General features: G+C 43.9%; 1 protein-coding gene across 2 annotated transcripts in view; it reads right to left on the bottom strand.

Annotated features, from left to right (window-relative positions):
- Window positions 1–2,230: 2,230 nt before the first annotated feature.
- Window positions 2,231–17,133, bottom strand: part of LOC126481084 (uncharacterized) — a 319,354-nt gene continuing 304,451 nt past the window's right edge. For both annotated transcript variants that reach the window (XM_050104582.1, XM_050104583.1), the window contains one exon: window positions 2,231–3,187. In XM_050104582.1, coding sequence (XP_049960539.1) covers window positions 2,968–3,187 — 220 coding nt within the window. In that variant the 3' untranslated portion in view covers window positions 2,231–2,967. The remainder of the gene's footprint in view (window positions 3,188–17,133) is intronic.

The raw sequence follows: 17,133 nt of genomic DNA, 5'->3' as shown, positions 1-17,133 counted from the left end.
TTTCTCGAATTGTGTACACGATATCCATTATATGTTATCTTCCTTTTCACTGTTTGTGTATGTAATTTTCAAGAGGTTTGGTGAACGCACTTTTGGTGTGTGTGGATGACTAAGGATATTTATTTCGAAATTTGTCTGAAATATTAGCGCAGTTTCGCATCTTCCATTGCCCTGGGCCCCGTCGGCCAGTCAGATGTCAGCTGTGTATGTCATTGGTAGAATGTACGTACGTAGCGGAATATTTTACATCGACAGTTCGCACATGACATCAGTATTTGTTTACATTTTGGGCATCTCTTGGACCACTCCTTTCTGGTTAGTGGGTGAGTTTTTACGCTTCTAAGTTTATATACATAGTCATTATAACACGAATAGGCCTGTTTTGCGAAAATGAAAATTTTTTTATTTTTATTTTCTAATTTTCGCTTTCTTACCTCACTTACGATTGGAGTCTAGGAATTCTATTTTATCGCCAATAGTAGTCGATCAGGTTTTCCATTTTAGAAACGATTGTCTTAATTCTGACGATATTATATTTTTACTCTTGATATATGCTAATGACGAGTCTAAATATGTGGTTACTCGATTCCATCACAAGTATAGCTTTTCGCAGAGGAATATATCCTTTGTTTATGGATTATGCTTATGAGTGAGGCACAGATAACACGTTGCAACCAATTTGTTGTTAGTAGAAAGCCAATTTGTTGTTAGTATGCTTCTGAGCATTCTATGTGCCAGGACAATTGTTTGAACGGGAAGTTATGGACCCAAGACGGAGAACGAAACCATTTGGGAGAATTGTGGGGATACAAACTGCAGGAAACTCCCTATTCGGCATCTCTTATGGAATTTGTGCAACAGTTTCTTCATCAAAATGCTATGACAGTCAGACTTCAGTATGGGCTCCGTACCACATAGGACTGATAGAGGAAATAGAGAAGATCCAAAGAAGAGCAGCGCGTTTTGTTGCAGGTTCATTTAGTAAGCACGAAAGCGTCACAGAGATGATCAATCGACACCAGTGATGGTCACTGCAAGAGAGGCATTCTGCGTCAGGCCGTGGTTTGTTGTTAAAGTTCCGAGAGCGTACATTTCTAGAAGAGTCAACAAATAAATTGCTTCCTCGCACGTAGGTCTCGCCAAAAGAACATGAAGATAAAATTAGAGAGATTCAAGCCGACACGGAAGCTTACTGACAATCGTTTTTCCCGCAAACTATTCGCGATTAGAATGGGAAAGGGAGGAAGTGACAGTGGTATACAAAATACCTTCCGCCACACGTCACAATCTGTCTTGCTAAGTATAAATGTAGATGTATATGATGTTGACTTCCACACATGTGTTATTCACAAATAAGTGCCTGCTATTTTAGCGGTCACTGTAGCCACATCTGGAGCTACGAGAGCCCTCAGGTGGCTGCCTTTAGATCTCATCAACAGAAAAATTACTGTGAACGCTTGGGCTTAAATTGTTAATATCGTCTTCTACGACTTGCATTTTTTGCAGCGCACTAAACTGGAGTTCCTGTACTTACCTTTCTTATTAAACTGGTGGACACAGTACAGTTTACTATGGGCAGCAAGCTTTAGTACCATTGCACTGTAGCTCTAATATATTTCAAAGTTAGTGCTAAAACACACGTAACTATTTCCTTTAAGGAGCTTTTCACAAGCCGAACAGGACGCACGGCGTGGCCAGCTCTTTCGCCATGTTTAACGTTTCCCATTCATCCCCCCACCCCATTTTTTTTCTCGAAGACAAATCAAGAAGTGAACTGATCGTCCGAAACCGTGATTTAGTACCGGTCGGTTCAATAGTTGTAGAGTTTTATGGCAATGGACCGTGAGTTTAGATGGGAATCCTTGGATAGAAGAAAATCTTTTCACGAAATACTGGCGAGTGCGTTTAGAGAAACTGCATGTACGACAGCCCGCAGAACGATTGTTCATCTCAAGTAAGGACAGTACAGAAATAAACAAGGATGATAAGGGCCTCATAATGAGGCACCAAGGCAGTGCTCCGTGAACCTAGATGGTAATCATTGGATAGAGGAAGACGATCCTTTCGCGAAACACTATTGCTCGCTTTTGGGAATAGAACAGGAAAGCGACTGACTTGCAGTGCCACAAAGTGCCATCCCCAAGCACTGTACAGTGACCTGTGGATTGCGTATGTAGATGTGAAAGTAAATGGGTATTGCCATCAAGCATGCAATAAAACATAGAGCAAATCGTCTGAACACATGTTGTAACTTTATTCGATAGTGGTTTTAGAAAAGTGTAATCTATGTTCAACCGATGTCTCTCATTCTGAGAAACATACAGTCATGTGCATTAATCTCAATCCTTAAAAATATTAATCCTTCAACAATAAGTTATCATCAGTGTGTGACTCATCGTTCCACGAATATTGTCGGTAGGGTCCTGTAAAATTTAATGTTATCAGAATTTTTAGATGCTTAAGAGAAAGGCAGAGTCTCAGACCACTAATCTTTCCAAATATTATAAATAAAGACAAAAATAAAATAAATAACAATAAATAAAAAGTAGAATAAGTAGATTACCTTAAAGATGTAGAGACAATAAAACAGAAAATGCAGTATGGAATAATTTCAGGACTGGACTTCGTACCAAGCAGAAGAACCCAAGAAGACCAGAATTACTTAGTCAGAGGATAGGGAAATAGCGCATTCCGAAAAAGTGGAGGTAAAAAGAAGGGCTGAAATAAAATTCTGTAATGCCCTTTGTAGTATACATTGTGTGGTCCAGCAGGATCCACACTTGAATAAGAATAAAATGTATGGTTTTAGAAGTCAGTAGTCGGCAACGGATGTGTGTCCGAAGAGCAGCTGCTCTCAGCCTGAGGGCACGCTCCAGCTGGCCGCAAGCAGCTGAACACGTTGCAGGTGGGTAGCGAGTGCTCGATGCCGCCTGTACTGGAGAGGGGTGCGCGGCGTCCCAGACACCGCTACAGTTGCCCACTGTCCACCAGCTCCTTGACGAGCCCCGCCATGCGTCGAGCGCACTCCTCGGTGCACTGGTAGCTCCAGGCTGGGCCGGCACCAGCTCCAGAATCGCCGCCCTCTCGCAGCCGGGGCATTTCTCCAGTCTCGCACGTCGTGATAGGTAGCATGTCCAGCGCGAGGCCCAGACCAAAACGGCCGCAGTCTCGCATCTCCACCTCCAGCCTGGAAACAACAACAACATAACCTTGGACACTCTGTAAGCCTATCTTTATTCAGCTGATTCCGAAACTTCGGCTATTAAACATGGAATGTCGAATCAAAATATCTTCAGCCGCCTCAATTTCCAGTTATTGTTTTACACTGAACCGACAAAGAAACTGGTATAGCGATGTGTATTCAAATACATCTACATCTACATTTATACTCCGTAAGCCACCCAACGGTGTGTGGCGGAGGGCACTTTATGTGCCACTGTCATTACCTGTTCCAGTCGTGTATGGTTCGCGGGAAGAACGACTGCCGGAATGCCTCCGTGCGCGCTCGAATCTCTCTAATTTTACATTCGTGATCTCCTCGGGAGGTATAAGTAGGGGGAAACTATATATTCGATACCTCATCCAGAAACGCACCCTCTCGAAACCTGGACAGCAAGCTACACCGCGATGTAGAGCGCCTCTCTTGCAGAGTCTGCCACTTGAGTTTGCTAAACATCTCCGTAACGCTATCACGCTTACCAAATAACCCTGTGACGAAACGCGCCGCTCTTCTTTGGATCTTCTCTATCTCCTCTGTCAACCCGACCTGGTACGGATCCCACACTGATGAGCAATACTCAAGTATAGGTCGAACGAGTGTTTTGTAAGCCACCTCCTTTGGTGATGGATTACATTTTCTAAGGACTCTCCCAATGAATCTCAACCTGCACCCGCCTTACCAACAATTAATTTTATATAATCATTCCACTTCAAATCGTTCCGTACGCATACTCCCAGATATTTTACAGAAGTAACTGCTACCAGTGTTTGTTCCGCTATCATATAATCATACAATAAAGGATCCTTCTTTCTTCGTATTCGCAATACATTACATGTTAAGGGTCAGTTGGCACTCCCTGCCTATCCGCTGCAGAGCTTCCTGCATTTCGCTGCAATTTTCTAATGCTGCAACTTCTCTGTATACTACAGCATCATCCACGAAAAGCTGCATGGAACTTCCGACACTATCTACTAGGTCATTTATATATATTGTGAAAAGCAATGGTCCCATAACGCTCCCCTGTGGCACGCCAGATGTTACTTTAACGTCTGTAGACGTCTCTCCATTGAGAACAACATGCTGTGTTCTGTTTGCTAAAAACTCTTCAACCTATCCACACAGCTAGTCTGATATTCCGTAGGCTCTTACTTTGTTTATCAGGCGACAGTGCGGAACTGTATAGAACGCCTTCCGGAAGTAAAGGAAAATGGCATCTACATGGGAGCCTGTATCTAATATTTTCTGGGTCTCATGAACAAATAAAGCGAGTTGGGTCTTACACGATCGCTGTTTCCGGAATCCATGTTGATTCCTACAGAGTAGATTCTGGGTTTCCAGAAATGACATGATATGCGATACAGATATAAGTAAACAGCAGAATACGGTGATGGGGTCGGCAACGCCTACGTAAGACAACAAGTGCCTGGCGCTGTTGTTAGATCGGTTACTGCTGCTACACTGGCAGGTTATCAAGATGTAGGTGAGTTTGAACGTGATGTTTTAGTCGGCGCACGAGCGATGGGACACATCATCTCCGAGGTAGCAATGAAGTGGGGGTTTTCCCGTACGACCATTTCACTAGTGTACCGTGAATATCAGGAATCCGGTGAAACATCGAATCTCCGACATCGCTGTGGCTGCAAAAAGATCCTGCACGAACGGGACCAACAACGACTGAAGAGAATCATTTAACGTGACAAAAGTGCAACCCTTTTGCTGCAGATTTCAATGCTGGGCCATCAAGTAGTGTCTACGTGCGAACCATTCAACGAAACATAATCGATACGGGCTTTCGGAGCCGAAGGCCCACTCGTGTACCCTTGATGGCTGCACGACACAAAGCCTTACGCCTCGCCTCGGCCTGTCAACACTGACACTGGACTGTGTTTAAAAATCGATTCTATAAAATACACTAAGACAAAAATCAACAAAATTATTTATATTAAATAATTAAGTAAACAAAAAATCAGTATAATAAAATAAATAATCATGACATCCAGATTTACACAGAAAAATTTTTAGTCTTAGTGAAATACTTTACTATGATGATTGCAGGCATGTTGCATGGTCGAACGGGTCTCATTTCAAATTTGATCGGGCGAATGGACGAGTAGAGGTATGGAGACAACTCCATGAGTCCATGGACCTGGATGTCAGCAGGGGACGGTTCAGGCTGGTGGAGGCTTTGTAATGATGTGAGGCGTGTGCAGTTGGAGTGATATGTGATCCATGATACGTCGAGATACGGCTCTGACAGGTGACACGTACCTAAGCATCCTGTCTGATCACCTACATCCAGTGATGTCGATTGTGTATTCCGACGGACTTGGGAAATTCCAGCAGGGCACTGCGGCTTCCCACACGTCCAGAATTGCTCTAGGAACACTCTTCCGATGGCCACCAAACTCCCAAAAACATGAACATTATTGAGCATATCTGGGATGCCTTGCAACGTGCTGTTCAGAAGAGATCTCCACCCCGTCGTACACGTACGGGTTTATGGAGAGCCCAGCAGGATTCATGGTGTCAGTTCCCTCCAGCACTACTTCAGACTTCAGTCGAGTCCATCCAACATAGTGTTGCGCCACTTCTGCGTACTCGCGGGGGCCCTACGCTATATAGGCAGGTGTACTAGTTTCTCGGGCTCTTCAGAGTATTTGAGCAACCAGTTTCAGCGCTACATTACGCCATCTTCAGGCACCCTGACCGACGTGTACGAAGAGTCCCACCTCCGCTCCAGTCAAAATAGGGGCTAGCATTCAGTGACTGGTATCCGTAGATTTCTTCGTAACACAGCGATCTCTTCCATTATCGCTTGCTGACTCGTCGTCAGTTGTTATTTGTGACTGTGTCACTGAAGAACTTCAGTGATATTAGTAAAATGAACTGTGCTTATTATGTATAAACGTTTTTACCGACGGTATGACCCCAGTTACAAACTTTATTTCAGTTCTAGGTCGCAAAAGTATACTGAACTTAATTACATGATAATGAACAATCAAGAATTAATTTTGGCCACACAAAATTATCAAATCTGAAGTGCATCTGGTTGTTTTAATTGACGGAGTTTCAGAATATACACTAGCGATTTTTTGAGTTTGTGATGCGTCATTCGAAACGTATCTTCCTACCTGTGTAATTAACACTTCCAGATAAAACGTGCTGGAGTGAGGGGAATCAACGGTTGCAGCCTATGTATCGTCGCAAGAAGACTGAGCGATATAAACTGTGTCGTGTTCTGGTGATACATTAGTGATTATGCTAATGTACCCCGCAGTTTTTTTCTTACTAATGCGCAATGTACAAGTATAGCCAACGTGGCCAAATATCGTAATAAAAACAGTACAAATGTACCGAGAAAGCTCGGGAGGTGCTTATGTCAGTGACCCTCGAGATATTTGGCCTAACAATGAATGTTTGCGTAAGATACGTACGGATGTATATGACCATATAGACTACATGATTTTCACACAGTTCCCTTCATTGGTATATTAGCCACTGATATCCTCAACAACCCTCCTCAAAATCAGTTATGTATCATTATTCCACTGTGTTAGAAGATGTGGTAAGTCCCACATGTTGGTTGTACCTATACATAGCGCTAAATATTTCTTCATATACTTCTGCGTCGCAGATGTACGACTCTGAAAGAAACTGCGAAGGAGAAAACCAAAACCACTCTGAGCAATTCTTTACTTGCTATCACTGACGTAGCTTCACTCTCAGCATACCTCAGCTGTCATTCATCTCTCCAACAACATTAACATTAACCCACCTTTACTCATCCATATCGATATCTGTTTAGTTTTTCTTCTTCTATCTCAGTTCTGATTCTACTCCATTTGCTTCTTCCTCTGTCCTGGATCAAATGAATTCTCCTGCTGCACCCGAGACATGCATTCCTTTTCGACAGGAATCTCATATTATCAAAAAAATTTAACACATTGATAGTAAGACTAATTTTACTGTAGTAGCATGTATTCATTACTGTAATTGCCATTATTATTTATGTAGATGAATAAGTGCATAAATAAAGAAAGTTATTGTTAATGACAGAAGGTACCACAGTTGTGTTTGCTTACTAACCACCTGTTCTTCGTTCCAGAAAACTTTTATCAAAAGGAGCTACACGACTTTACAGTTATTTACCAAAATGCCAAGCCGTGAGACATAATGGAACATTAGCAACAGCCCAGCCGCCTCTGAAGGAGGCGCCATTTTGTGCAGTTAAAGTCTTGGGGAAACATTTAATTGCTTCTTTGTAGCGCCGTAATTAATTTTCTTGTCACGCCGCATGGAAAAAGAGGCCGCTCCGTGCCAGCGCCATTTAAGTAAATTAATTTGGAGACTTCCGAAGAGGTTGTTCGCCGTCTCAGTGAGCAATATCCGTAAAACTAAACAATTGCGCGCCCAAAATGTATAGGAGAACGGGCACATACAACTACACGAAAATTTCGATGTTAATTTTGGTGAAATTTCGAAAGTGTTCTAGAAACAGGGCTTTTATGTCGCTGAACAATTACGCCGTTTCCGTATTTTGGGTATAACGCTCACTTGACAGTTAAACTACGCGAGGGCAAACTTGGTAAAATCATGAACACAGAAAACAACGAAAAACGGAAAAGGATTTTCTAGTGCAATGCAGCTGAGATAATGAAGAAGTTTATTTTAAAGAAAGATGGAGTTGGACTGTTGTGTGGTGTTGACAACAAAATATCTTAATGAAGTCTGTCCCTGCAATCTATCTAATGTTGTTTGTGGTTAATAGCATATTGAATTTAGGATGAACTGTGAAATTCCCCACCATAGTACTAGAAGTAAAAATTATTTCAATGTAGTCTGTGTATTCCTGTCCGGCGTACAGAATGGTGTTGTATATTCTGGTGCATTCGTCTATAACAGGCTACCAGTAGATTTAAAGTAGGAGTTTGGGAAGGGAAAAGAGTCGCATGGAATTCTCGGCTGGGTGACCCTGAGGGATAGCTGGGAGACATTGATGGATAGGTTCTGCCACCTAGAAAATGGTCTCTGCCTGCTTAATTGGTTTCATATCAGTTGTATTACATAATAGATTTGGGGAACCCCGTCCAATTCTCAGATGCACCTGAGCATAGAGCAAAATTTTTCAAAAATTACATCAGTGTGTATACTGCGTAACAGCAGTTTTCGTAAATTATATGTAACAAGTTGTCAAATCCTTCAGTCATAAGGTCGGGTCAAAGTTCCTGTGCTCAAGTCAGACTATATATAAAATTACAATAACTTACAGCGAAGCTCAAGTATTAAATCAATAATATTTTATACCTTTGGAATATTAATGCCATTACACATTGTTGGTAACCCATTTACAGCTGAATCAAAACCGGTTATAGTGGGAGTCTGTAACCACTTTCTAAAAGCAGTAAAAATTTATGGTGTTAACAACATACCTCTATAGTAAATATTAATCTGAAAGGACACCGAGATATAATAAAGAACTATTTTATGCCCCATCAGCTACATAGTCAGAGCGTGAACGTAGGTGAATGTTCACACCAAAGAACGTCTTACAATAAAACAGAAGTAGTTAAATTACCACATTAGTCTGTTATTTTGATCCATTGTATAATTATTCATAGTCAAAAAATTGTTGGCTCTGAGCACTATGGGACTTAACATCTGAGGTCATCAGCCCCCTAGAACTTAGAACTACTTAAACCTAACTAACCTAAGGACATCACACACATCCATGCCCGAGGCAGGATTCGAACCGGCGACCGTAGCGATTCATAGTCATTGGAAGTAATTAATGCAGTAGTATTTTCTACGTTATACATTAAACAACATAATGTTCCCAATCAGCTTTTCGTTTAAAGTTAAGTGACATTTACAATGGAAATATCATCAGTGAGCACGTAAATCTGTTATGCAACTGAAAACAATTACGGTCAATGTGATGAACATTGTTCCAGAAGAACACCGAGACACAGTAAAATACTATTCTGTGCCCCCTGCTAAGAAGTATGTAACAGTGAGAACGTCAAAGATGGAATAATAATTACTAGATTAATGCGTATACAACACAACATCACTTCTCATAAGGTACAAGTTGCGGGTTGTCAAGCCTACCAGTTGTAAGATCAGAACATTATGTTGTTTAACACGTAAGCTTGGGTTTGGGTTGTTTGGGGGAAGACACCAAACAGCGAGGTCATCGGTCTCATCGGACTAGGGAAGGAAGTCGGCCGTACCCTTTCGAAGGAACCATCTCGGCATTTGCCTGGAGCGATTTAGGGAAATCACGGAAAACCTAAGTCAGGATGGCCGGACGCGGGATTGAACCGTCGTCCTCCCGAATGCGAGTCCAGTGTGAACACGTAAGCTGGAAAATACTGTTGCGTTAATATTTTTTCTGTGAACTTGGTTGATTGCACCAGGTGTCGAGCAAGGCAGTTCAAGGGATTTTAGCGATTCGTGCTTTATCATAAGACGTTCTTGCGAGTGAACATTCACCTACTTTCACCCTCTGACTATGTAGTCGATGGGGCATAAAATGGTACTGTATCCCAGTAACCTCCCAGACTAGTATTAACTTGTGGTCGGCATAGAGGTTTGTTGTCAACACCGTAATTGTTTATTTGCTGTAGAAAGCGCTTACACACACCGACTATAATTCGTTATAATTCAACTGTAAACTGGTTAGCAGAAATGCGTAATGACATAAACATTCCAAAGATGGAAAATAGCATTGACTTAATATTTGATCCTGGGTATGAGTTATCCTAATTTCATGCACAGTCTGACTTGATTGTACGATCGGCAGGCTTGACAACTTGTTACATATAATTTACAAGAAATACTGTTAGGATGTGTGCACGGGTGGAGATCGATCATGTAATGGATAGGTTACAAAGCCAACATTGCAGCTAGAGACCATTTTATTGCCAGTGCGTTCTCGCCACCCACCACAATGGATAGTCAAGACATAGTTGGAAAGGGTTTTCTTCTTCCACATACACGGAATCCTTTTCTCTCGGTGTGTGGCAATTGTGTCTTAAGTGTATCTGCTGACTGTTAATGACTGTAACGGGTGTAGTGTAGGGCCACGTTTGCGTTTTATGATGATGTGAAAAGGGTGAAAGTGAAATCAAACGACGGCCCATACCTTGCTTCTCGCAAATGGCGAATAGCACCAAGGGGGTCGCCTAAGTTAACGTCCCCATCCGACGGATGAACTTCCGTCGATAGCCTAACATTCCCTTCTCCTTGGGACGATGTGGAAAGATATGGAATTTAACCCAGGGCGTCTGCTCGAAGCCTGGAGAATAGGACCTTTGCGCTGCCACCTTGCCGATCAAATGCTGACGATAAATATTTTTTCCACCACCAGGACTGGAACTGGTTAGCTCCGTGTCGCGTTGGCACCGTGGCGAGGCAGCTAACGTTGACGTTGACATGGACACGAATGGGAAACCGAACGTCACGAGACAAAGCACCGTCGGAATACGGCACCATCTGGTTAACGTGATTTTGCGCATTCTGTACTCTCCAGTCGCAGCTGATAGTTTTATTTGGCTCCCAAACAGCTTGTTCATGAAAATGCAGGTGCTTAAAATTCCTAAGTTAGCTCTACTAAAATGCACATTTCCTCCTTTGTCTACATGCTACTCCCACATTTACATTTACCTAACATCAAATACTACAGAAATTATTTCTATACGTTTAGTAAGAAAGTCCCACATCCTTCTGGGAAACACGAAGGTGAAAAAAGGGGCCGGTCGCGGTGGCCGACCGGTTCTAGGCGCTTCAGTCTGGAACCGCGCGACCGCTACGGCCGCAGGTTCGAATCCTGCCTCGGGCATGGATGTGTGTGATGTCCTTAGGTTAGTTAGGTTTAAGTAATTCTAAGTCTAGGGGACTGATGACCTAAGAAGTTAAGTCACATAGTGCTCAGAGCAATTTGAACCAATTTGCGCCACACAGATCACCGATTCAAGCGTGTTTAGCGTAGTGGGATGGTTTCAGTAGACACTGATGACCTCAGAGCTATTCACAATATAATGCCGAGTGATGAACTTTTGTATCGATCTTAATTTTGGAGATATTTAATTATGAAATCAGGGACCCCTTCCCTGGACATCCTGTATCTGCATGGAGTGATCGATATCCATACATTCACTGCTGCATCTGCTACCCTGGTTTCTCCACCTAAGATCTGAGACGAAAGCGGCCTCAGCCAATGAGAACTGATGACGCCGAGAGGCTGCACATGGCTTTCGAGTTTTGAACAGGGACAAACCATTCTTCTCCATGTCTCTTCTATTCTAGATCGTTCTTGAATGAAAGTGTGCATTTACCTGTGTGTGATGTGGTGTGCTAATGAGCGTAGATGCATTGGATTATACTGAGAAGGAGAAACAGCTATGTATGAAAGCAGGTATTGATTTGTATTGGTGAAGTTATAATCAGAGCTACAAACACCTCTTCTTCATGCGTCTACTACGGAACTCAAGGTAATGTTTTTCTAAAACTACAAGCTTCACGTGCCATGTTGGAACAGTCAGACTCCTTATGCACTGTTATCGAATGAATAATAGAGTGATATACGAAAGCTGCGTTTAACGTAGGTCAGATTGAATTCTGTTTACATGCTGCATTTGATTTGTGATCAGGTTTAGGAAGTCGGTATTTCATTCACCAAAAGATTTTCTGAATTGTATTTTTCAAATGTTTGTTATGGAACAGGCCTTTGTATGACCCTGCCGAGGGCACGTCGTTATTAGCATCCACTCGTGCGAACTTATAATGTAGAAATCAGCAATGCTTAGAAATGGTGAGGTAAGGCATTCAAACAGAGCCTCCTCATTTCGGTGAAGCATAAGTTAAAGTAGTCAGCCCTGTCCTCACCAAACGCCATACAAAAAAATGGTTCAAATGGCTCTGAGCACTATGGGAGTTAACATCTGAGGTCATCAGTCCCCTAGAGCTTACAACTACTTAAACCTAACTAACCTAAGGACATCACGCACATCCATGTTCGAGGCAGGATTCGAACCTGCGACCGTAGCGGTGGCGCGGTTCCAGATTGAAGCGCCTAGAATCGCTCGGTCACAGCGGCCGGCAAAACGCCATACAGACAGTCAGATCAGTTTTCAGCGTTAAAATTACAGCAGGTAGGTTTTGGCTGCAGGCACGCCTAATGTTGATGCACGGGTGTTCCGGTCACAACAGTACGAGAACTGCCCAGGAAGTGTCTTTCCTAAGTCCAGTTTCCACCGAAGCAAATGGAGACGAACACAAGCGAACAAGCTTTCGCCGACAGTTGCCCAGTGTGCACTACCATTCGCTCGTGTCTGTGTACAACTGTTTACTGTAAAGGGAACAGAAGATAACACGAGATAACGAGCAAAGTCTATGAACTCTGTGTTATTACTCTTTGCCGCTAATAACCGGTAGTTCCAGCCACGATGCAGAACTTTGATATTGAAAGAGACTTATTTTGCATGGCGAGAGCATTGTTTTTGATGAAGAATGCAAAACTGCATAGTAAAAGAGGAATTTAAATGTATGAATTTGTATGTAAGCGTGAAATGTGTGATTGGAGAGGAAATTTAAAAGCAGAATACCAATTATCGACGACCAACGGAACCCGAAGAAAGACTAGCATATATTACTCTCTGGTTATTTGCAGCTGTAGGCAATTACGTTAGTGGGGTTGGGTTGCTTTGCGGGAGGAGACCAGACAGCGAGACCATCGGTCTTATCGGATTAGGAAAGGAAGGTGGCCGTGCCATTTTGAAGGAACCATCCCGGCATTTGCCTGGAGCGATTTTGGGAAATCACGGAAAACCTAAATCAACATGGCCGGACACGGGATTGAACCGTCGTCCTCTCGAATGCGAGTCCAGTGTGCTAGCCACTGCGTTACGTTAGTGATTGTTTCACATTCCATTAGCTGCTATATCTGAGACAGTTGCTGTTGTCCGCAGTGACACATACGAAGCACTTCAAGGATTTTATTAAACTTTGTGTAAGGAAGATAATGTCAGTAACATACGACTAATGAAATGTGAAATATACTACGACCTGACACGTAGGCTACTTGATAAAATCTCCTATATTATTTTTTAGAGGGCAGATAGCGTGATTCCGGATAAACCATTTTCATGATCAAAAATCTCTAATCTCATAGTGGTACATGAGCCACTTAACTTCAGAATATCATGAACGTAAGCAACGAGAATGTTCAATTCTTTCTTGTACTTTTAATATTAATCGTCTTAATCGATACTTTAGAGAGCATTTGTTTACTTTCAATGAAATGTATTGCTACGTTCGTTTTGAATAAAAAGAAATACATAGCTTGAGCTTATTTACTCATTTCCCTGCTGATGTAAGCATCTCATGAATTTGCCGGCCGTGTGGCCGTGCGGTTCTAGGCGCTACAGTCTGCAACCGAGCGATCGTTGCGGTCGCAGGTTCGAATCCTGCCTCGGGCATGGATGTGCGTGATGTCCTTAGGTTAGTTAGGTTTACTTAGTTCTAAGTTCTAGGCGACTGATGACCTCAGAAGTTAAGTCGCATAGTGCTCAGAGCCACCTCATGAATTTTTCGTCCTTCTCACATCTCCAGCTGGACTTTTGAGTGCTTCGGCAATTTTCTACCAATCACGTTTCCTTTCCTTCGACATTTGTGCTGTGTATATCTTGGATCACAGAAGCGCGTATAGTATCTACACTGACGGAAAAAAAATGCAACACCGTCAAGGACTGTGTTCAGCTGCACGAGAGTATAATAAGTGCACACTGAGGGACTGCAGCGTTTGTGATTCATTTTTTAACTCACCGGCGATTATGATCGCGCTCCTGTCTTTGCACCCTCTGTCTTGACTCTGCAAGCATTGGACGAGCAGCGGTGGTCGAGCGAATATCATCACGGGACGAAATCCGGGCACATGCTGAAGCTCATGTTGCATCAGGAACCATTATCAACCATCTCCTTACAACAGGATTAAGATAATGAGTGCTTCTAGCCACGGTACAACTGACACGACGACACCGCCGACCATGGCTACTCTAGTGTCGTGAAAGAGTTAACTGGAGACTGGACTGTCTTCAGTTTTGAGACTAGGTTCTGTCTGTATGTGACTCATGGGCGCACACGTGTATGGGGTAGAAGTGGTGAGCTGCCTATTCCGGGGTGCATTCGCATACGATACACAGGTCCCATCCCAGGCACCATGGTGTGGGGAGCCATCAGTTACAACTCTCGGTCCCACTTGATGATTCTGCAGGGTAAAGTAACCATTGCCCGCTACGTTGCACAGGCTGTTATCGCAATGCTACTGCCATTTCATATCCTCACGAATGTGATGTGCTATTTCAGCAGGACAGTGCACCTCCACGTACAGATGCTGCCGCCGGCCGCGGTGGTCTAGCGGTTCTAGGCGCTCAGTCCGGAACCGCGCGACTGCTACGGTCGCAGGTTCGAATCCTGCCTCGTGCATGGATGTGTGTGGCGTTCTTAGGTTAGGTAGGTTAAAGTAGTTCTAAGTTCTAGGGGACTGATGACCACAGATGTTAAGTCCCATAGTGCTCAGAGCCATTTGAACCATTTGAACAGCTGCTGCCGCGAAACGTCCTCTCCTTCGAGTGTAACAACATACCCTTGCCTGAAGGATCAACAGATCTCTCGCCACTTGATCACTTACGGGACATGATGAAGTGCGAAGTTACTCGGTCTCCAGGGCCCGCAAGAACCATTACCGAACTGCAACAAATGGCGCAAGACACGTGGGAAAATTTATAGCAGTATGCCATTAGGCACCCTTATGATAGTTTGCATGCGAGAATACACTGAAGCTCCAAAGAAACTGTTATAGACATATAGACATATATTTAAATACAGAGATATGTAAACCGGCAGAATATGGCGCTGCGGTCGGCATCGCCTATATGAGACAACAAGTGTCTGACGCAGTTGTTGATCGGTTACTGTCGCTACAATGGCAGTTATCAAGATTAAAATGTGTTTTAACGTGGTGTTGTTGTCAGCGCACGAGCGATGGGACACACCATCTCCGAATAGCGATGAAATGGGGATTTTCCTGTCCGACCATTTCACGAGTGTACTGTGAATATCAGGATGACAGTACAACGTCAAATCTCCGACATCGCTGCGGCCCGTAAAAGATCCTGCAAGAACGGGGCCAAAGACGACTGAAGAGAGTCGTTTAACGTGATAGAAGTGCAACCTTTCCGCAAACTGCTGCAGATTTCAGCGCTGGGCCATCAACAAGTGTCAGCACGCGAACCATTCGGCGAAACTTCATCGATATGGGCTTTCGCAGCCGAAGGCTAACTCGTGTACACTTGATGACTACACGACAGAAAGCTTTACTCCTTGCCTGGGCTCGTCAACACCGACATTGCACTGTTGATGACTGAAAACATGTCACCTGGTGGGACGAGTCTCGTTTCAAATTGTACCGAGCGGATCGACATGTACGGGTATGGAGAAAACCTCATGAATCCATGAACCCTGCATGTTAGCAGGGAACTGCCCAAGCTGGTGGAGGCTCTGTAGTGTGGGGTGTGTGCACTTGTGATATAGAACCCCTGATACGTCTAGATGTGATTCTGACAGGTGACACGTACGTCAGCATCCTGTCTGATCATCTGCAGCCATTCATGTCCATTGTGCATTCCGTTGGACTTGGGCAATTCCAGCAGGACAATTCGACAACCCACACACCCAGAATTGGTGCAGAGTGGCTCCAGGAACACTTTTCTTAGTTTAAACGATTCTGCTTGCTTTCAAACTCCCCAGACATGAACATTATTGAGCGAATCAGGGATGCCTTGCAAGGTGCTGTTCAGAAGAGATCTCCACCACCTCGTACTCTTACGGATTTATGGACAGCCGTGCAGGTTTCATGGTGTCAATTCCGTTCAGCACTACTTCAGACATTAGTCGAGTCCACGCCAAGTCGTGCTGCGGCACTTCTGCTTGCTCGCGGGGCGTAGACGACATTAGAAAGGTGTACCAGTTGTTTTGGTTCTTCAGCGCATGTGTCTGCGTTTCCGCCAGAGGAGGTAGAGTGTGTACTGATGCGACTCTTTTTGTACCTTTTACTGTGACATGTGTAGATTTACCATATACTCCTACAATGATGAACTACTTGTGACCTAATTTGTCACTAAAATGATCTTGTTCTTGAAGGAGTTGAATTTTTTTCCTGGCAGTGTACATTCTTCTACCAGCAACGTGATATTCTCTTCAGCCTACTCCATCGCTCAACCAGCACATGTCAATAACAACAAAAGTGGACAAGATAGCAGGCGAAAGCTTTCTTTACTGCTAGCGCCTAATCAGAGAGGGGACGAACTTTCTTTGATGGCTCGCTAAAAGACCAACAACCAGCGGAACAGACCGAACAATAGCGAAAGCGAATCGAGTATGACCGAATGTACACTGACGGAAAAAAGTTCGCAACACCAATAATGAGTTTTTCGACATATACACTCCTGGAAATGGAAAAAAGAACACATTGACACCGGTGTGTCAGACCCACCATACTTGCTCCGGACACTGCGAGAGGGCTGTACAAGCAATGATCACACGCACGGCACAGCGGACACACCAGGAACCGCGGTGTTGGCCGTCGAATGGCGCTAGCTGCGCAGCATTTGTGCACCGCCGCCGTCAGTGTCAGCCAGTTTGCCGTGGCATACGGAGCTCCATCGCAGTCTTTAACACTGGTAGCATGCCGCGACAGCGTGGACGTGAACCGTATGTGCAGTTGACGGACTTTGAGAGAGGGCGTATAGTGGGCATGCGGGAGGCCGGGTGGACGTACCGCCGAATTGCTCAACACGTGAGGCGTGAGGTCTCCACAGTACATCGATGTTGTCGCCAGTGGTCGGCGGAAGGTG

The sequence above is a fragment of the Schistocerca serialis genome, chromosome 5 (genome assembly GCF_023864345.2).
Source record: "Schistocerca serialis cubense isolate TAMUIC-IGC-003099 chromosome 5, iqSchSeri2.2, whole genome shotgun sequence".
NCBI lineage: Eukaryota > Metazoa > Arthropoda > Insecta > Orthoptera > Acrididae > Schistocerca > Schistocerca serialis.
Note: the sequence above shows the minus strand (reverse complement) of the source record. Positions and strands in the feature narration are given on the sequence as shown.